We start from the raw sequence: 21,850 nt of genomic DNA on the forward strand, positions 1-21,850 counted from the left end.
TTGACACCTCCCATCAGCTTTTTTTGAACTTATGGTTCTCATTAGGAAATCTTAAATGAGGTGAAATATGTAGACCTATAAATAGCTGTATCTGTATTAATACACTGTATCTTTTTATCCTACACCTAACAGATTCCTCTGCTTTGCCTTTTGAGAAAAAATAAAATATTGAAAATTGTAATAGTAATGTATTGTTTAAATGTATTTTCTTATGCTAATTCCTTCCTGCCACTATCTTTATAAGTTTTTTCAGCAGGATTTAATATTCTTACAGGCGCATATTACATGTAAAATATGTTGATAACAAGACTTCTGAAATTCTCTATTGTATGTGCCTAGTTCAAAATTCGTATCTGTTTGTTAAGGAAACATAAATATGAAATTGGTTAATAACTCAACAGAACCTCTTCCACAGTTCTCTCCTTTTCCCCTATCTCCTCTTCAACAGGATTTACCTGTTTTAAGTACAAGGTTTACAGAGGTTTGTCTATAGAGTACAGCTTCTAAGAGCCCTTTCTCTTACCTGTAAATTACTATACAGTAATTCTACCCAGGTTTTGAATGGCACCTCTCATTTGCACTTCCATCATACCACTGTTTTGGTCCTGTTTTAATTTTCTAACATTTATTGCTTAGACTGCCTTTTCTTGCAAGAATAGAAACTACACTGGAAACAGAGTTATTATATATTGGACCCTACCCTATCAAGTAGCTTCTAAAAATGCAAAATAAATTAAAACGCATACCCTTTGTGCTGAGCATTCTGTTACTGAAATAGGTCTAAAATAGTTTCTAAAATATCTTGAGTGTTGGAATTATCTCACGGCACCAATTCTGACAGATTAAGTTACTTCCTACAGCTCCCTGAAAATGGAAAATATAAAGTGGAATTTCTCATGAACCACTTACCCGTAGGTGTTTTCTGAGCACTGTAGAAATGTCAGGATCCTGACTGCTCTGTAACAGATGCTAAACAGTTTGCCTTTAATAAATGTTTTTTGTTTCTTCTTCTGTATGTCTTAATAACTTTGAAAAGGTTACATTTTAATTTCTTTCACTGATATAAATTGGTTTTAGAGCTTTTTAACTCAGTTGTCAGTGTGAAGTGTAGTCTTGCCATTGATTTTCAAGATACCATTTTTTAGTTTTCATTCTTTTGTCTGATTCTATTCCTTTGGTTAGAGAAAACATTTTGGCGAGGTAGAGTTGACTGTGCCCTGTGTGTCAATGAATATGTTTGCAGTCATTTTTAGAAGCACTGCTTCTCCCCAAGTTACTACTTCTCTCCAGGTATTTAAATGGATTACATAGCCCCTTCCTTTAGAAAAACCCAGATTTGTATTGAGTCACACTCTTTACATGGGAAGGGTGATCGCGGTGTCGGTTATAACATGTAGTTCCTTCTGTATTCAGTAACATATTTTTAAAGAGGTAGAACAGAGTGGAATTTTTATTCTTTTCTGTCTTAGATGTGCTCAGCTGTGCCTAGATGGGGGCTTATGTTGTTTGGGGTTTTTTTGTCTCCAGTAAAGAAGAATTAATAGGAAAAAAAAAATTAAGAATAGATATTTTTCTAACGTTATAGGAGAAAAAAATTCTAAATATTTTGTTTAATTGTTGCACTTGTTTAAGGTTGCAAAGTGGGCAAAATGTGATGACTTTGAGGAGAACTGAGGATACTGAAATTATAATTAACTTCTGTTCAAAATATACGTTGAGTATTTCTCCACATAAGTCACCTTTAGATTTAATGAAATAAGGAATACTGATGGAAACCATTACATAGAAATGTTAGAAATGCTGGTTTTAAGGTCATTTTGTCTGGATTTTTATCCCTGATTATTGTTTAATAGATGAATATTGATTTCACATTATGCCTTTTATTATAGTAAATTATTCTAGACGAAGTCTCTCTACCTGTTACATTATTTTCTCAAGTATCTACCTCTAGGTGGTATTTTATTTGTTGTGGCTCAAGAGAAAATCAAAGTCTTGAGTTACTTTTGAGTCTGGTTTGAAGGAGAAAGTCATGCAGATTTGGTTACATGAATGCTTTCTTGGAATTGTACGGATCCAGCCAAATACGTGTGTTAATATTTGTTTAAAGCTAGTCTTGTGCTTTTTTCATTTTGAATTTCTTTCCCTTTTTCCAGTTGTGTTCTTTAAGTGTGATCTTAGATGTGTGATACAATAATATGTAGGTTAAAGCATTAGAAAAGTTCATTAGACTTGTACATTAGATCCATAAAATTAACATATAAATTCCTTTTTCTGACATAATCGATTTTTCCCTAAAATCCATGAAGTGCAAGAAAAGAAATTGTGTTCCTTTCAAGACCATTATCCTATACAGAGAAACACAGAAAAGTGACACACTTGAGGCTCATTAAATTGAGTATGCCTCTTCTTTTTCAAACATTTCCTATACACACAAAAGCTGCCAGACTTTGCTGTACTGCTCTTTACCGTCACATTCCTTCAAAGCCTTCACCGAGTTTCAGCTTGAGTTCAGCTGGCTCAGTATGGCGGGATTACTTTTTAGTTATTGTCTCTGTGTTCTGCTGCTTGCTTTCTTTTAACTACAATGCTAGAGATTTTCTTCCACAAGTTAGTGGAGGTGGAAACTTTCCTGAGTTTGCCAGTGAGACTGTTCGTCTTCAGTTAGCCACATGTTCAACTTTTTCGTGGCAATGTGTGTGCTTTCACATCATAACTGTGCTTTCATGCATTTATGTTCGTGACCCTTAATGTCTTTTGGGAAAAGAGTGTTAAAGTTGTATGTGGAATTAGCCTACCATTTTTTCACTGCTTCTAGTGAGTTAATACATCATCTCAGAATTTTTTCTCTTTGGAGAGTCAATCAGTGCTATATATACTGACAACCTATTCTGTGCCATGTAGCACAGCATTAAGTATTTCCTTTGAATATTATTCAATTATGTCTAAACTGTCTGCCATGGTGACATATCCTAGTTAACCTGAAACTGTCTAAAATGCAGCAAAATGGAAATCAGAACGATCTACAGAAAGCTCATGAAAAACTGCTGAAATCCTTGGGCCATTAGTCTGAGCCGAGTCTTCCTTTGGCCCAATTGCTACTGCTGCCTTAGCAGCAATCACAGCCTAAATGGACCTTAAGAAAGGTCAAGTTACTTTGAAGAGGTCCGTGTTTAGAGTTGTGGCTGGAGTATCATTAATTAACCATAGTTCCAGAGATTTTGTTTGGATGTAGTAAATTGTGATAAATGAGTGTGTGCAAAACTGTGCAGAATGTGCTAAATTCTGGACTCTCTGCCTCAGTAGAGATTTTTAAATGGTGATTGAAATCCTGTTTTTTTTTTCCAAGATTGTTGTCCCTTGAATTGTTTGTTATCCCTTGAAGTAGTGATTGCTGCTGTGTTCCCAAGGAGCTGAAAAGATTAATTGCTAGCCACAGAAGATAAACACAAGGTGGTTTCCTAAGACTGCACAGCCATGTAAAATAAAACAGGATAGCTTCCTTTGATATGGTTGCAGGGGTTAAAAAGTATAATGAGAATACTGCATTTGTTAATGGTTCCACTTGAGGGAAATGCAGGAATAAAATTGTAACTTGTTATAGTTTTCAGATACCAGAGACTACAACAGCTGTCTGTCCTCAATAGAAATCAGAATTCAGTTTTTCCAGGCCCGACTCAAATATTTTGTATGTGTTAAGCAGAGACAGTTATTGCTTCCTTCTCAAGAGCTCTTGTCTCAGCAGTAGGCTGTTGCTTATTTATATGGCTTATGGCCCTCATTTAGGAGATACAACTGTCAAAGCTACCTCCAAACATCCTAACGGGACGCAGCTGTGACTTGTTCAGTCCTGAAGTCTGGTGGCTCGGGAGTTTTCCCTTTTCCAAACATCTGTGAATTTGGATTGCCCCTCCTTCATACAAGAGCTTGGTGCTCTCAAAGTATGAGCAAAAAGCACTCTTGACTGATGCTCAAGTAACATACTCCTTGACAAACAGTCCTGTATTTCTGTTCCTGGGGGTTCTGCAGGAGTAACATTGTAATGTCAGATATCATCTGGTCAAATGTTAGTGGTTTTTGTGGCTTACAACCATCAGTGGAGACAGTGAAGAGCAACACAGAGCATTAACTCCTCTTCATTATCAGATGCTTTTTTTATAATGAAAGCCTTCATTGCAAGACCAACTTCATTGCAAGACCAACTAGGAAACAAGAAACATCAGCTAAGTATCTCACTTTCGCTGTGATAAGAAAATGTGCAGCTCTCCTGCAGCTTTTCAGACCGTGGTCTTTTGTTCCCTAATGTGCAGCTCTCCTGCAGCTTTTCAGACCGTGGTCTTTTGTTCCCTCTCTTTATCATTCTCCTCTCCTTTTTGCCATTTAATTATGTAACAATGGGAGGGTGGCACCAGTTCTGTTAAGGCACAGAAACACTGGATTTTATCAGGGATGCTGAATGTGCAAAACCCTAACAACCTAAAAACCAAAGGCACAAAGACTTAAGAAAGCCACACACTAATGTAAAGTAACACAACGTTCATTCCTAAAATTACTGCTGTAAATTAAGAAGAACAGAAGACCCTGCCTTTTCTCTGAAGAACTGGTAATCCACCAGCCATTTTCACAGCTTTGACACTAACTCTCCTCTATATTGTGAACAAAATACTCCTCCCTGTGCGGAGTCTGCCACAGTCCTCTAATGTTACACACAGCTGACTCTGGCAAAAGGTGGGCTGTAAATCTGGCGTCTTCTTTGAGATGGAAGTAAACATGATGTATAGAAACCAATTGTTGCACAGTATTCTGCTGTGTTTATTTCTGAGTGTGTTTAGGTAAGATCTGCAAATAAGGAATTCTAACATGTGAAGAAAAAAAAAAAGAGAGTTTTTCACTTGTCTGCATAGGATCCTGTGGCAATGTTCATTAGCAGTGACCGAGCAGAACAAATGTAGCAGTTAGATAGGGTGATATGGATAGCGTAGGGAAAACCGCTCTCTTTAGGTCAGGGGTGTCAAACTCATTTTCACCGGGGACCACACCAACCTGTCTACTGCTACATTTATACAATCCTAAAATTACATTAGGCCCTTGGAAGGTGACTGCCAGGCTGGTGTGGCCCCCGGTGAAAATGGTTTTGACAGCCCTGCTTTAGGTGAACATCTGTTCACCCTACTGTATCCTTATAGTGCCTGCCAGAACAAAAATGAAGGTAAAGGATCTCAACCCCTTATGTATCTACTTCAGCAAGATTAGTGACGTCTCATTAGAGACGCCAGCAGCCATGGTGCATTCCTCTGGCTTCATATGGGCACATGGATCCTCAGGCACTGGTGGTGAATAAGAGGGGCTTGAATCAGAGCTGGAGCTCCGCTCGGTGTGGTGGGGCAGAACCAGTGTGCCTTATACCCTTCTGCTGGCAGCTTGGCAGAGCTTTCAGCTCTTTTCTTAGTGGAGGGCTGTCCTTCCAAACCAGAAATTACATTTTATTTTTATCAGGATGGGGTGGGGGGAAGATTTTTCTTGTTAAGGCTTACTTGTTTGTCTTATTTTCCTCTGATATTTTTAGCTCTCAAAAAGCTATGCCTAGGAGCTTTCCTAATATCTATAAGGATGTGAAAGTTGTTCCCTTAATTCAAAATAGCCAAGAGTTTAGTTAAGCATCTTGGATATAGTATTTAAGCATACCTAAAGCCACCCTACTGCTTTGACGAAAATGGGGCTATGATGAAACCATAATTCATTTCCCTCTTATTTTGTGTAAAGGTTTATTAGCTTGTGATTTAAGCAAACCATCTGGTCCTGCTGGCAATTCAAGTTATGTCAGACTCAATGCTTTTCCCCTGTAATATGTTACTTGAGGCAGTTAAATTACATACTTAAGTCCCAAGTCTGGCCTGTGCTTTTTCCATGTCTTAACATCTGTTCTGGGAAATTTTTCTGGGATCCAAACACGTTTGCATGGAGCCAGAACGCTTGTCTTTGTCTTTCTTTTCATGTCTATTTCTTTTCCTTCTCTCTGTCCTGCAGTCTAATCAGTTCAACGAAGTAAAAGATAATGCAGAAATTTGCAGTCCCTTTATCATTTCAGTAATGTACACAGTGAAATGAAAAGTACTTTAAAAACTCAAGAGCTGTAGAAAAGTAGGAGACCGTCCTCTGAGAGAGTGAGTGACACTTTGAGAAATGTTCATTATTGTTTTCAGTCCTTGTAGTGTTTTTACTACTGACTTGTAATTGCAAGTTCTTTTGTTTTGCTGGCCTAATTTATTTTGAGCAAAAGTACAGATTTCTAGTACATGGTGTCATGTAATGCTGATTTCTTGTTTACAGAGGAAAGGTCTGTGTTTAGAAAGCCACAATTTTAAATATACAAGTTTGCCTGCCGAGGTGGTTTTGAAAATAAGATCTCTAGTAGTTGATTTATACAATAATCATTGAAAATGTTTTGTTTGTGTTGATATTTGTATTCTCTAAAATGTCATCATTTTGTATTCTGCTTGGAAGTTTTGAGACACAATATTGAATATAAACACATATCCCATAGCTCAGTCTGTCTGGATGTATATTGAAAGAAATACTGTTTCTTTCCTTCAATCAGAAACATAAAAATGTGTCTGTTTTCAGGCATGTAATTAAACATTAAATTATAAGTTTCCCACATATTGCTGCACCTAAAGTACTGTATCTTCAGCTTAGGAGCAGAGTTCTTAGTGTAATAGTCAAGTCGCTTTGTAATGCCCTTTGAGACTTCCAATTGTGGACCAATATGCAGCCTTTTGTACTTTATCAAAAGAAAAAGAAAGAATGAGGGAGGAAAACTAACAAGACTAACAGATACCTTGGACCATCTGGATGGTTGAAACTTTAGCTGAATCAGTGAAAAAAACCTCACAAAGTTCAACAAGACCAAATGCAATGGCCTGCACCTGGTTCAAGGCAATACCCAATATCAATACAGACTGGGAAATTAGTAGATTGAGAACAGTCCTGTGGAGAAGAACTTGGGGATACTTGTGGATCAGACATGGGCTGGCAATGTGCCCTTGCAACCCAGAAAGCCAGACGTATCTTGGGCTGCATAAAAAGAAACATGGCCACAGATAGAGCGAGATGATTCTCCCTCTCTGCTCTGGTGGGAACCCACCTGAGGTACTGCATCCAACTGTGGAGCCCCCAGCATAAGAAAGACATGGACCTCTTAGAGCAGGTTCAGAGAAGTGCCACAAACGGATGAGAATTTGAGTTTTTCAGCCTGGAGAAGAGAAGGGTCTGGAAAGACTTTATTGCAACCTTTCAATACATAAAAGGGACTTATAGGGAAGACGGAGAGACTTTTTACTAACGTCTGTAGTGACAGGACAAGGAGCAATGATTTTAAACTGAAAGAGGTCTAAGTCTAGACTGGACATAAGGAATAAATTCTTTACAATGAGCACGGTGAGACACTGGGATGAGTTGCCCTGAGAAGCTGTGGATGCCCCCTCATTGGAAATGTTCAAGATCAGGTTGGATGGAGCTTTGAGCCACCAGGTCTAGTGGAAGACATCCCTGCCCATAGCGGGAGGGTTGGGCTAGGTGATATTTAAAGGTCCTTTCCAACCCACACCATTCTATGAAACAATGAATAAGAGAGAGAAATGCAGTCTCTTCTGCAAAGATTGTTAATCTATAGATGGGAAAAAGCCTTATCTAACATCAATATAAAACATTTTTTATAGTGTACCAGTGATATGCTGTCCTTAATAATATTACTTAAGCCAGGCATATACATTTGAACTATTGATGCACTCACATCCTGTCACTTAAGACTAGGAAATTTTCCTTTGCAGTGCCTGTGGAGGGCCTCCTTTAGACTTTTCCTCATTCTTTATATGCACATAGTATATAAATATAGATTGCTTAGATCACCATCTCAGAATAGATCCTCTGCCCCTGCAAGTGTTTTTTCAACTGCATGGTATTTTGCTCTTTTTCTTTTCCATATTGATGACTTCGCCCGTTGCTTCTTTGTATTTGCACAGTACTACTGTGGTGAATTGTAATACATCATGTTCCCAGCATTCATTATGCATTTGTTGCTTGGATGATGATCCAAAATTGCTCTGCTTCTCTGAAAAGACTTAAGTGGAAAATTAAGCTCCAGAACTATCTTGCTGAGAGGGCTATGGAGGCCTCTTTCAGTTTTCTGTGCAGTAGAAAAGTTCTCTTCAGGTGAACCTTCATCACTGAGGAAGAAGTTCACAATGGGAAGAAAAAGGTATCTGCCACTACATTGTAATTTAAAGACTCTGAAGCATTTGGCAACCCCAAGGCTGCTTTAGTTAGCTTGCGTGTCTGGATTTGCCTTAGGTGTTGAAGTCCTTGGGCTCTGATTTTAAGAGGCAACCAATAACAAGCACATCAGTCGATGTAGCCTTCTTCCTGGCCTGAAATACAACTGTATCTCAAAAGTTTTCAGTATTGCATTAGTTCTCCTCATATAAGAGGTGGGAATTCGAGCTTCCCTATGCTGATCATCATTAAACTTTGCAGGAGCTAGTACAGGGGTTGGTAGTATCCCCAGCCTTGTTAATATTTTGCATATCCAATCCCTTTCTCAATTTCACTGTCTTTTTATTGACTTTTGGGGAACTTGACTAAGCTCTTTGGAGTCCCTGGCTTCACATTACCCAATGACCAGAAAAGCTTAACGCAAACACGACATACTTGGAGATACTGTGGTAACTGTATGTCTGTGCAACAGCCTGTTTTCTGGTGTACAGTTTCATCAGAGGGGCCTGAAGTCAGAGTTTGTAGGAAGAGTTTGTAGGAGCAGGGAGGTTAAGACAATAGATATGCTTCTGAAAAGGGCTTCATTATTTTGGTGTTACATTGTTTCTTCTATTTCTTTACAGGTTGCCATTGACATGGTAGATACACTTCCCTCGTGGTATTTTCTTTTCTTTCCACCTTGCTTTTATGCTTTCTAAGGAGACGTAATTCTACATAAAAAATTTGTCCTATATTGACGTTTCCCTTTTCTGCTGCTGGAAATCCCTTACTGATCTGATAGACATCGTTTGCCTTCTTTCACATAGTTTTTTCAGTATCTCTGGAACTCTCTCCTCTAATGGAAACTTTATTCAGCTTCATGTTCTTCCTTAGAGATAAGCTCTCACCTGGTCAGGTCATTTAAGGCCTGAAAACAATGAAAAAATAGTCACCATTTAAGTTCTCTGCAGATCCAACTTGCCCAGAATACATGAAGGTCTTTCAGGCCTGTCTGCAGATAACCAAATCATGGATAAGTCATAGTCAAAGATACACTCTGCTTTATATACTAGCATTTGAGCAGAGAGAAAAGAGAAGCAAGAGGTATTCTTTACACCTTCTGAAATGGAAACTTTCTGACAGGGCACAAGCTTACCTGTAGTTAAATTGAAAATGTCAACAACATGTCTCTGAAAAAGTCTCAACATGCCAAGAACTCTGGTTCTTGGCAAATATTTTTTCTTTTTTATATAATTAGCTGCTCTCAGGGGAAAAAAAAAAAATCAAGGGTAGATTTGAAGTTTTTTGTATAGGCTAAATTAAATGTGCTTTGCAAGCAGTTTGCTTCCAGTGAATATTCCTGTATCGTTTCTCACAGGACTGCTTACTGGGACGTATACAGACAGGTCTGCAATAAGATTCATAAGCTGCCAAATAAAACATTTTGTTTTGTAGAAGTTTAATTGAAATGGTCCCATGGAATATCTATAACTTGATGAATCCGAACAATGAAGTCTTTATTGTGAATACAGTCATCACTATTTTGGTGAATTTTGTCTTTAGTAAATCGCATGACAAATGGTACTTGCTGGAGAGGGAGGAAGGTGCTGACAGTTTCGTAAACTGAGTTGTTGGCACAGTTTAAAAGCCACTTGCATTCCAGCCATTCCTAATACAGGATAGATCAGTTTTCTGTTAACCTGCAAAAATACAGAATATAACCCTAGAATTAAAAGAATTAGCAAACAGAGCAATGAGAAAAAGGTTAAGTACTTGCAATAACCACTACTACAAAGTAGTCCTGCAGAGTTAGGTCTTTCCCCTCAGCCCTAGGAGTCTCAGCCACCAACCTCCTCACGTCATCTTAACATCACAGAGTTGTTACGCTGCAGACCTGCGTCAACCAAACCAGTCCTTCAGTGTTAGCATCACGAACCTTGATGACTGGGAATGGAATGAAAGCTGTCAGAAGTCTTTCAAACCTGATTATGGAAAAGATGTTGCTTCAAAGATCATTTTATCTTGGCAACTGACAGATTGACACAAGCTGTTTTGATTGATGTGGTTGGTCTGGGGATCTTTCGTTTGTGGTTGTTTTCTCTTATAAGGAGAGGGTTTTGTAGTTGGCATGTCTATTTTCTTCTCAGTTTAAAGGAAAATGTTTGTGTGGGTAATTCTGATCCAAGCAAGGGAAGCAGAAGTTAATATACTTGAAGTTGATACACTAGTACACCTTTACTTCCCCAGCATGTTGCTATTTTTCTCTTTCCAGGCATCAGTTTTCATCCTAGTAGTATTTTTTGCTATTCATTATTTCTTCTGGGTTTTTTTTTTCATTTTTTCCTGATATATTTCGCTATTTTATTTTATGGAGTTTTCTCTTTGTTTAAGGATTGTCAGAGTTTCTGATCTTGTTTTGCGCACTAAACACTAATAAGACAGGAAAACTTCCGTTATTATATACGTGTTAGCCTGTCTGGACTACATGTCACTGAAATTCTCCTTTGGTTTGCTGATTACTGGATTAATTCTTGGCTGTACATTTTGAATAGTCTTTGATAAATGTATATTTTAAATTTTTCTTTTATTTGTTGCTTCTTGTTGTCAGGTGCATTTGAGTGGAAGTACTTAGGCTTTCTGCAGTAAACACTACATAATGTCTATGCTAAATTTTTATAAAGCTGCTAATTCTGAACTGCAATGCTTCTTGCTCTGTCACTGGTGCAGGATGAAAACCAATCTTGTTATCTATGTTTATCATGAGTCATTAACTCTGCCTTTAGGAGTACGGGATTTATTAAAGCAAGGGGTAGTATGTTCCATACATTCCATCCTCCAGCACCTATGTAGCAAGTGATGTGCCCAGCTCACTTTGTAAAAACATCAGTAGAAACTGAGCTTAATATAATTGCAGTAATTCACTTCCAGGATGGAGCGCAAATTGATTGTTATGCAGGAATATAAATGCAATGCACTGCTGTATTGTCATACTAAATTTATACAAATGTTTGATTATGTGCAATAGTAGCATCTGAGTTTCTCACATTTGAGGCACATTATAACATTGTTTGTGAACACTTGGTTGTGATAGAAAGAGAAAACGTATATGGAAGAAGTCAATGAAAGTAATGCGTGCCATTGAGTGTTATTATAAAATTATTAAAAGATTGTGCAGAGATTTTTGTATGTTACTTGTAGATACACTTGAACATTTATTGTGGTTTTGCATGCTAATTAATGATAAATTTTAACTGAGAACCTGCTCCAAATGCCAAATAAAATATTACGATGTTAATCTGTGTAATATCTATGCTAGAATTTACAGTCATTTTAATTCTGAACCTTTCCCATTTGCCAAAGATGTGAGCATTGTTCTGCTGTACTTGCCTGCCATCAGCAACTCTTTGTATGTTTTTTATGTTGCTAAATCACAGAACATGCCTATAAGCATTGTTCAGCAGATATTGTGAGAGAAGTAGTGTAACATCTTCGTGGGAACCCAGTCTTCTCCTTGTTTTGGAAACATTACCATGATTCTTAAAGTGTATATGTAGTTCCTTTTCAGGCATCACTCACAGAGAAAGTTTTTTATCCTTTTGGTGTATTATCAGTGTATTCCGTTTAATATCTAGCATTTTTGTGGGCCAGCTTTAATATATACAGGTCATCCTTTTATCCTTGTGGTACATTTTCTATAATAGTGATATGGAAGAGTTGAAGATTTGTACTTTGTTATTGTAATGGTAACATTCCAGTGGCCAGACTACGTTAATTCACAGACTGTAATGTTGCTTCAATCAAGTGTCAACAGCACTAGATGATTCTTCCAGTCTGCAGTGTTACGCAGTGTACATGCACCAGTAAACTTTGGGCTCCAATTTAGTTGTGACATTTAATAAGTTCCAGCTGATCGCATTACACTATTTTTCTCTCTTCCTGTCTTCCCTAAAAATGCTTTAGGTAGAAGAGCTGATGATGGCCATGGAGAAGGTTAAGCAGGAACTGGAGTCAATGAAAGCTAAATTGTCTTCTACACAACAGTCTTTGGCTGAGAAGGAAACCCATTTGACCAACCTGCGAGCTGAGAGAAGGAAACATTTGGAGGAAGTCCTGGAAATGAAGTAAGTATTTCTTTTCATTATTTGTAGGTGTGTTTTATTGATATCTCTGAATTGTTCTCTGATCCCTGTTGTTCTAAAAACAACCACTGCATTAATATGTCTCTGAAGACAGCAGCTATCTATGTAATCAGTCAAGCCTTCAGAAGTGACTTCTGACAACGGATTGCCTACATGATTTCCACACTTCTGTTAGAGCTAAAAAACATTTCTTTTGATTGTTTGCAGAAGACTACTATTATTTGCACAGTAGCATCTTCAAAGATCCTAAACAACTATTGGGACTCAATTATTTTGTGTGTCTTACGAATGTGCCATCTTGCTTTGAGTAGCATAAAATCTCCTTTAAGGTAAGGTGCAAGTCAGTGTGTCAAGTGACAAAAAAGGAAGAGGGAAGAGATGAACATAATGTCAGGTGGCTGTGATGCTAAAATCTGACTGCAGATGTCTAGTCTGCTAAAGTATTTTTCGAACTCATGGGGATGATTCATTAGCACTGAGTTTGAAGTTCTCTATCAGTCAGACTTCTCACATCATCTTTACAAGGGGAGGCCTGAATAACACCAGGCTTTGAGGAGGTGGGGAGAAGCGAGGAATTAGACTTCTAAGGCTTAAATACTTCCTAATTTCTGACTGTGCATTATAGATAAATAGTTATCCTTAGTTTAGGGAGACATGAATCCATTTAGCGCAGTGATGGATGGTGCTGCCAGCAGTTCATTAGAAACACTTTCAGTTGTTTAGCCAGCCCTGAAGAGAAGGAACATTTTTATTGGCAGGACCAGCAGTGGTTCCTCCACTGTGGTTTTGTGAGCCATTATTTATTTATTTAACTTTTCTACGCTAGTCTCTTTCCTTTTTTTTTTTTTAATGAAAGGATAGAAAAACAGCTGTTATAAAATGGAAAGAGAGGTGGCTTAGATCTTGAAACTCTAACTTAGGAGTGCTGTATAAAGAGGGCTAAGCCTCCCCAGCTTCATATTCACCTACAACAGTCTGATCTAGACCTAGCATAAGGAAGTTGGAAGATTTCAGTACTTAAAAGCCACACTTTTTATTTTAATAAAAAATTTTATTGAGCTATAAATTTGACTGCCTTGAGAGCTGGTGTGTTGGGGGATGGGAAGAATAGCTCTTAAGGTGATGTGGGAATCCAAAGCAACTGGAGATAAATCCCATATCAAATCACTTGGCAGTACTTTCTTCTGCCAAACTGCTCTGCCAAACCTTCTCATTAAAATATACACGTAGTGTACAGTATATCCTGAAATGTATTTTGAATCGTGTAGCTCTAGAGCCTTCAATATAAATACTCACTTCTTCTAAATGGTGAACTCTCTTAGCTGAGTAAGTTATTGTTGGAAAGTTGTTGTACTGAAATATAGTATCAGGAACTGCATAAACTGGTAGATCCATTGTACCTCAGAAGGAAGAAGAACACTGGAGAGAATGGTAATGCTGTCAGCACATGGAGAGAAAGATGGAAAAAACATTACGTTTGTATAGCTAACTAGCTGAGCATGTTTTAGTCATAGCTGGTCTGTGTTAAAGTTCTATAAAGCTGCCAAAGCTGATCCAAACTTCAAAAACTCAGCCTCACCATGAGGCTTTGTTGCAAACAAGTCTCTGTTGAGGACTCCCAGTCAATTAAATATCTTATGTTTATGTACAGAAACTCCAGTGTATTCTTCACTGCCCTACTTTTCCAGCCTACGCCTTTTATAAACAGCGCTCTTGTCATCTCAGTTTTCTAGTTTTGCAGAAAGTTTCTAATGTTGTTAACATGTTTCCTACTATTTGAACTCAAAAAAGAACAGTAAGAGAACAAGTGGTCGGTTTTGTGAAGCAGGTAGCTTGTTTGGGTATCCTTAATGAAAACGATAGCTGTTGTACACTATACTGTGCAAAGATATAGTAAAGCAATATTGTTTTCTGTGTTTTAGGGTATGCATCATTAGGAAAAGTTTGAGGTGCTCAAAAGCAGCACTGATTAAATTTGAGATTTGATCAAGGTATAAGGCCATGCAGTCAGCTACTCTAGTAGGGGAGCACACAAGAAGCTGAGGAAATGCTGCTTTAGGAGACTGCAGATAGGGACTGAAAAAAAGTATTAAAGCAACAAGAGGACTCATGAAAGTTACCTCTGGGTTTTCATAGGAAGTTGCTAGACATTATATTAGTGAAAATATCTATTTAAAATACTGTTTCTTAGAGTAGAACTTGTGTTTACTACTGACTCTGTAACCCGGAGAAGATCATGTCACACTCCATAGGGAATACTGTGGCACTAGAATAGTTCAAGTGTGAATTATTCCAAGGAAGAAATTCCACTTCTTAAAGAAATACTATGTATTTTGGAGCCCTCTTCCTTTAATATTTTCATTTTCTTTATAAAAAAGCTTTGTTGTAAATAATTATGAGAGAGGTAGATAATGGTCTCTCTATTTATATCACCAAACCTGATCTGCTGTAAAAAAAATACTAGTGAACTGCTAGGATTTTTGTTTTGTTATGTTTTCTTTAAGAAGTTCTAATGTTTCCATCATTCACAGCAAATCTTTTAAATTAGGCAGGAATAAAGTGCTGTCTACAGAGAAATCTCTGTTCTTTGTCCCATAAAAACCTGCTTAGGCTGAGCTGAGTTATAAACTGTTGAAAATCACCAGTTTTCCTTTCCCTTTTTTTCTCCTGGTGTTGTCAGCAAATTTTGGCAGTGTGTGAAAATAACTGAGCACAAACAGTCTAATCTGGGGCCGAGCTCATGCAATTGCCAAAAGTGCAGCAGCGGACACTGCACTTACAGGGAAGGGGAACAGACACTGCGTCTGCATGTAGAGAAGAGATTATTTGTTTTTTTCGACTAGGCAGTTATGGTCAGAAGGACCAGAAGATTCTTCCTAATCATCTGCTTCAGGGCTGAAAAGTCCCAGTTGGAGCATTTCTCAGTCTGTTCTTTCAGACGTGGAAAACTGTCCAACAGCCCTTTCCTGAATTATGCCTTCTCTTGCTAATTGCAATTGCCGCTAACCCTATAATTCAAGGGATGCAGACTTACATAAGGTAGTTGGCGCTTCAGAGTGGAATCCTTCATTCTGCTGGCACACAACAGAAAGATTATTGCTTGTCCAAGAATAATTTACTATCCTCTTTTTCCTTTAATACTAATCAAGATTATTACAGACGAATGAATTGTTATAATAGACCATAAATTATGTTTCAAAATCAAGCTGTCAAAAATGTCTTTTGATTTCTTATGCGATTTTACATGAGTGGTCTTTTGAATATTTATCACAGTAGTCTCTAATTACATGAATACATCCCACAGGTAGTGTTTTGTTTGATAAAGAGTGTAGCCGTTGATCAGAGATGAGCCAGGCCTGTGTAGATTAATGAAGCTGTTTATTGTATTCCTTCATGATTTAATCTCAGAGCTGAAAGGCCTCCTGATTGCTACATGATGGTGACTATTAAAAATAAGCTGCCAAGCTAGACAGTGCTATGCAGGAAGATGGTTCATATCTCTGCTACAGTTTTCTTGCATGATTTGCAAGTCACTTGAAAATATTTGTTAAATGGTTGATAAGTCAACATGTTTATTTTCTGGCTGTCAGATGAGGAAAATACAAACACATGCACATGAACACTCACAACTGAAATGTAAGTCAGTGGAAGCTGAGGTTGTTGATCTTCTGAAAAGTTCATCCTCTCAGCAATAAGGCAGTATTGTCTAGAGGTATGAGGTTGAGGTTGAAATTGAAAGTAGTCCAAAAGAAACTGATTAATTGGCACATAGTTTATTTGCCAGAAATGTAATTTCAGTTGATCCTAAATGAGGTGTGAAGTAATTTCAAACACAGCAAACAGTTTAACCAGACAAATATATTTCATGTTATGTGCACCAATGGTGAACAGAACCAGAATAACAACAAAAAAAAAGGATCATCGCTGTCCATCCAGTGATAACTTGTCGGCTCATCAGAAATTGTCCTCTTGGAAATTAAAGATTTTTTTTTTGGTCATTAGGGAAATTATGTTTTATGCCTATGATTTAACATCAGTTCTCCATAGGAGGAGTGATTCCTAGTTGCAGAAGTATGTGTATGTTCTACGTGTATAAACAGCTGTCTGTACTTTGAGGTCACTTTGCAGTTGTTGTCAGTGCTACAGAGCAGTAATGTGTTAACCCTGCATCTGCAAGGTACGGCTTTCTAGGCTCAGAGCAAACTCTCCATCACATTGAACTGGTCTAGAAGGTCTATGGGGCACTTGGTAAATCAGTCCGTCATGGGACTTCAGCAATGGTACCAGAGCACCCCCTGTAATTACTTTGTGTGAGTCTAAATAAGCTAAAGTCCCACAGGGGGCACTCCATGTCCGTGGGATTTACTCTCTGGGGCAAAGCTGAGCAAGTGCATCAGCATCAGTCTCTTTTTTTTCTTCTGCAAGCTTAAATTTTTTTCCTATAAAATGACCTTTTCCGTGAAAATAAAGGCAAAAATACTCTATTACCATTGTGTTGTCCTTTTCAATTTTCAAGCATAAAATATATAATTATTTACGTTTACTTTAATTATATATGGTCATCCAGTAAGATTTTGACCTTTAAGTTGTGAAAAGTTCAGTTGCAGTAGTCTGAAATGTGAAAAAATTATCTGTTTCTAAATACCAGACAATGAGACATTACAGTTGAAAAACTGGAAATAAACTGAGCTTGGAACTGCTGTTAATCTCCAAGTGAATCACACAGAATCTGATGGGAAAGCCGAAACACAGCATGTAGATAGATTGCGTGTCTTTTAAGACCAAAGTTTATTGAAAGGCCAGAAAATTTATTTTGTCTTTAACTCCACAGTTCTCCTCACTGTAATGAAACTTTAGGTTTTTTCGTAACTGTAATTGTAGATCTTAGTTGCCTTCAAGTTTGGTGTCTTCTGCTTTTCTGTTTTAATTCAGGTGAAATCTTGAGAGGAAACATAATCTCTTTTGCAGTTTCTCTCTCTTGACAACTAAGGAATGAAGCCTGTTGTCCTTTCTGTCCTCCTCTGTTGTCAATGAGCCTTTTAGCGCTCTGAGACCTTCAGTGTGGTGGCAGCATCAGAGACAGCTGCCTCTTCATCTTCAGTGCACCTGATACTAGTTGTCCTGAATCATGGAAATAAGCAGAAAAGCTTAACCCTTTTATGGGCAGCAGTCCAAAACCGGTCAGTCAAATGGTTCACGCAGGTGAGACAGCTATTAAACTCGAATCTCAAAGTTTCACGGAAAGACAAACTGCAAAGCAAAGAAGTGAACCTTTAGCAAAGCCGACAGAAAGAAGGTACCCCATATGAGCACAGACCAAATTAGATTGTTGTGGTCTCCTCTGTTTCTTTAAATATTGTGAAGTTTTGATTATCTTTTGTCACTGGCTTCTTTTTACTCTTCACCTGCCCTGAAAAACTTTTTCTTCTGTGTCTTTTCCAGATACTAAAATCTTGGCGCACAATATGTCACAGTCCTCTTCTCTCTTGTGATAAAACCTCCATATCTCATTTTATCTTGAATTCTATGGTCCCCAAGAACAGTCTTGCAGAGGGAAAGTACTGTACTATCTTAATGAGCCATGACAGGCCTGGAAGCAAGACCAACTGCTGAAAAATACACCAGGTGGTGTTAAAGGGGTTTGTTCCACTCAGTAATTGCTGAGAGTATTAATGTTGTAGGGAGGAGCTGGGAAAAGAAGGTCCCATCATTCACTTCCTGAGAATTTAGCTATACTGTGCTCTTGTTTCCGTGCCTTTTCACAGGAGATGTTCTTTTTCTTCTGGATATGTTTTCCGGGGACCGTGTTTAGTGTAAGCGATCCCTCGGGTGGTTCTTGGAATGTGGTTTTCTAGATGGTGAAAGGAAATTAGACCTCTTTCAAGTGAAAATGTGAAAAACATAGCGTGTAGCCTTAGTGTTAAGAACACACAGGTTTTGTTATGTTTTTCTTTTCTATTAATAGATTACAGCATTCTTACAGAAATTGCCATGAAATTGTCATCAGTAGAGATCTTGGCATACATGTACAGAGTACTGAAACATATAATTTTTTTTAGGCTTACACAATCCTAGTACTAGTGAATGAATACCCATCTTTTCTCAGTTTGCAAGTTCATTATTGCAAACAACCTTAGAGCAGGTGCAGCATCAGGTCATTTCTTGGAAATCATTAGTGCCCCGTGTTCTTTACTACCTAAAGTGTGTTGTTTTGGAGGAGGGCTGTCTTTACCATAACCTAGATATTGTACAGATCATCTTATCTAAAAGAATAACAAGAATGATACTTTTTTCTTTCTAGAAATAATTACTCAGCTAATCCAGTGTTAAAGTGGAAGAGGAATGGAGAGAGGGATGGTTTTATTTTGACTAGTATATAAAACATATTCCTCATAAGATAGATCTGAGGGCTAGCCTTCTGCTAGCTAATTCTGTATGCTTTTTCCAGTACAAAACAGTGTTCTTGTACTGTATTCTAACATACACTTTGTGTAATTAAATACATTCAGAAGTCTTGTCAGAAGTAGATGTTTATCTATTCAGGAGAATTTGTGTAATATTCCCTTGGGTTTATGAATCTTTCACTCCGCTTATTTCTAGAACACCACCGGCAAAAGCAGATTTTCAGGTCTTCAGCATTCCCCTTTTTTATTGTTTCTATTTACTTCTATGCACAACAAACATAAATGTGGCGGTGAGTTTTGTTTTAAAATACACAGCAGTGTTTTGGCTCAGGACTGGTAGCAATAGCACATTTCCTATGCTGGCTGTTTCAGCTGCATCAGTGATTTCTGTCGCCATCCCTAAGCCAGCTATAAGATTCCAGGGCTTCTAGGGGTGTTACTGAGCTAAACCAAATCAGGCACTTTTTACTTTCTGTTAAAGTCAAAAGAACCGTGAGTTCCTTAGGGTGCTTTTTCCTCTTGTATAAACGTGCACTGTAAATAGTGATGCATATAAATCAACTCTATGAGCACTACATATTTCATTAAATATAGTCAAGTTGTGGGTTAATAGAAGTTCCAAGTGAAAATATTATGGTATCTCATTGCATATATTGTAGATTTAATGTAGTGTGAACAATAGTAGCTTTGAGCCATTGTAAATCTCATCCGGACATCGTCAACATAGTTGAAGACACAAGGAGGGAAATCTCAAGCGTTACATGCGCTCATACGGCCACTGTGCATATGCGAGTCATGCTTTTATTGTTTTTAAAATAACAGTGTAGCTTTGCGGGGTGTAGGCAAGGCAAAGTCCAAATTCAGACTATTTTCTGGAGTTAACCAGAAATTCCTTTTTTGAAAGTCAGGTCAATTTGCTTTAATTACAGAAATAACCTCTGAAGCAAGTAATTGCTTCCCTGCAATCCTGGAGGATAACAAGAGGGAGTTGTGTATAAAAAACTGGGGAAATGAATCAAGTCGTTGGCAGTCTCTACAGTCTTTGTGTTTGTACTGTGTGAGAATATTCAGTATATCTTTTTGTTTTCCTTCCTCCCCAAATAATACTTTCAAGTTCTTTTAGGCAAAATAAAAAAAACCCAATATCTGTAAATCTATGGAATTTCTGAGAAAACCCCACAGGGAGAGGATTTGGGAGCTGTTGGTTTGCTGGTGGTATCTTGTGTGCAACACAAGTGACTAATGGAACAGGAGTTAAAAACAAGAAAATTTACCAGAACTGTTCGTTTAGAAATTCCGAAAGATGACACTAAGCACCCTAAAAGTGTCTGTCTTTAAGGTATAATGCTGTTGTTGCTATAGAGTCACTTCTCCCCAGTCCAACCAGTGTTACAGTTTATACAGATTACATGATGAAGAGAAGTGTCTTTCCTGGTAGTAGAAGCTACTAAGTGTAGATTTGTAGGGAAGACTGAAAAATTATTTGACACAGTGTCATATTTGGTGTACCCTGAAGCCCCTTTTACAGGCCTTCCTCAAGCACTAAGTAGATATGGCTATGGCTTTCTGTAAACCTGTAATTCTTTTTCAATCTGCTAGCCTTTGACAGCTTTAAAAATTATGTCAAAACCCATCAAAAAATAAAGGATCATGCTAGTTTATTTCCACAATGTAATCTTAAGAATCAAGCCTTGCGTATGAGGTTAAACTAAGTTATGTAACTGATATTTGCTACACAATCTAAGAATCAACTTGTTTGATCATTTGGTTTAATTTCATGAATAAAGATTTAAGGCCACCAATACTGTTGTGGAAAGATGACTCCTGCAAGTAGCTATGAGCAGCCAAGGATGTAATCAACCTGCCTTCTGTTATGGGGAAGTTATTGGAGTAAATGATCAAAAATATTAATTCTATATGCTTAGGACATAGTAAAGTGTTAAGCAACAGCCTGAATTTGTTGAAACTAAATCATGACAAATCAACCAGGTGTCCCCATGTGCCAAATCATAGTTTTGGTAGTACAGTAGATGTGATATGTTATGATCTCAGGAGGATTTCTGTCAATGTCTCATGTAACTGTCTCATAACAAAGTAGGGATTGTATTCCTGATTAAACTACTATGAAGTGAAGCAGCAGGTAGCTGGAAAAGAATAATTAGTAGTTCATTGTCAAAATGGAAGCCTGTATTACAGAGGTCTCTCCCAAGTCTTCTACTACTCAAAATGTCCATTAATGAAGTGCCCGACAAGCCGAAGGGTATGTATTGCCAAAATGCTAAGGTGGATGTTCAGGCCTTTCGGGGAACAAGATGACAATTCAAAATGGACTTGGTAAAGTGAAAAGAGGTTCCAGGGAGGCTGTAGGATACTGTTCCCTGCAAGTTTTTACAGACAAATTACACCAACATATCACAAATAGCTTAAATATACTTGAACTTGCTTTGCTAGATGAAATTGAGGATAGAGAGGGTATTATCTTGCAGATTTTGTGGTTCTCTAGCAAACACGATTTTCTTCCCTTAATGTCCGTCAGAACCAAATATAAATCTTGTAAAAATATATATAACATTTATATATTATATGGGCTCAGATCTCTCTGCTAATACTGACTTTGCTTTGCAGATTCAATTTCTAAAGAGAGATTATGCTCTTGTAGGTAATCCATTTTGAGTGTTCTTTATGCAAAAGAAATATTTTTTTTTATTGAAAGAAAGTAAGCATCGTTCAATTTGCTGGCTCCAAGTAGCTGCAAAATTCTTATTGCCTTTCAGACCTTCAGTAGGCAGGAATCTGTAAGGTTTAGGTCTGGTTAGGTTATCAAGAATGCCAAGGATATCTTCTGATATTTGGAGAAAGCCTTTACGACCTCAGCTAGCCACATTTTCTTCAAAACTATTAATAATGTAACTATTAGTAATAGTACTCTGCAGTTTGTAGGTTTTTAAGTATCATAATGTCTGAGACACAAATGTTTAATAGGAAACGTTTTGCATATAAGATAGGTGCTTCTTCATTTATTTCTCCCTTCTGGCATGTTGTCATACAGATCGTTTCTAC

General features: G+C 37.6%; 1 protein-coding gene across 24 annotated transcripts in view; it reads left to right on the top strand.

The window, feature by feature from the left end:
- ERC1 (ELKS/RAB6-interacting/CAST family member 1) overlaps window positions 1-21,850 on the top strand; it is a 293,279-nt gene that overhangs the window by 180,177 nt on the left and 91,252 nt on the right. For all 24 annotated transcript variants that reach the window (XR_010467217.1, XM_065035804.1, XM_065035905.1 and 21 more), the window contains one exon: window positions 12,208-12,368. Coding sequence is in view for 23 of the 24 variants with exons in the window: in XM_065035804.1 (XP_064891876.1) it covers window positions 12,208-12,368 (161 nt within the window). In the remaining variant the exon portion in view is untranslated. The remainder of the gene's footprint in view (window positions 1-12,207; window positions 12,369-21,850) is intronic.

The sequence above is a fragment of the Columba livia genome, chromosome 1 (assembly GCF_036013475.1).
Source record: "Columba livia isolate bColLiv1 breed racing homer chromosome 1, bColLiv1.pat.W.v2, whole genome shotgun sequence".
NCBI lineage: Eukaryota > Metazoa > Chordata > Aves > Columbiformes > Columbidae > Columba > Columba livia.